This window comes from Penaeus monodon, chromosome 33, assembly GCF_015228065.2.
Source record: "Penaeus monodon isolate SGIC_2016 chromosome 33, NSTDA_Pmon_1, whole genome shotgun sequence".
NCBI classification, from domain to species: domain Eukaryota; kingdom Metazoa; phylum Arthropoda; class Malacostraca; order Decapoda; family Penaeidae; genus Penaeus; species Penaeus monodon.
In genome coordinates, this window is record NC_051418.1 from 26415104 (window position 1) to 26415639 (window position 536).

A 536-nucleotide genomic window follows, 5' to 3' on the forward strand; every position below is an offset into this window, starting at 1 on the left:
TTATGATACCCGTCCAGAAGAGATATTTCATAAATTGAGGCCATCAATTTATCTGTCGCCCATGGTCTCCGCTCCCTCGCCAGGTCGTGCCTTACGTGACGGGGGCGCTGTACAGCCTCCTCTCGCACCAGACTCTGCGCCAGGAAGCTTTTCATCTCGGCCTTGACACCTCCCTCCAGCATCTCGCTCAGGTACCTTTGACTTTTCTTTAATGGAAATTAGGAAGCTTTTATGTAGATTTTTTTTTTTTAATTCAAGTTTATTTGTTTTTTTATTTGTTTTATTTTGATTGTTATTTTGAAAACGAATTGGAAAATAGGAGTTTAATAATTTTTTTTCATCTATGTGTTCGATTTCTTTCTAAACTACACATATGACTAATGTGCCCTCAATTTCTTCCTTCAAAACACAATTCAGTTTTCAACAATACACAGATCAATTTTGGATAATCATCTAATACCATTTACCAAACTACCCTTACATCCCACGAATTATCAGAATCTTGGCTTCCACTACATTCCCTAGATAGACAAGCA

The 536-nt window shown here is 37.9% G+C and overlaps 1 protein-coding gene across 1 annotated transcript in view; it reads left to right on the plus strand.

Annotated features, from left to right (window-relative positions):
- LOC119594194 (lisH domain-containing protein ARMC9-like) overlaps positions 1–536 on the plus strand; it is a gene marked incomplete in the record, with an annotated part of 29121 nt that overhangs the window by 12013 nt on the left and 16572 nt on the right. Inside the window, 1 exon segment of the mRNA XM_037943263.1 lies at positions 84–191. Coding sequence (XP_037799191.1) covers positions 84–191 — 108 coding nt within the window.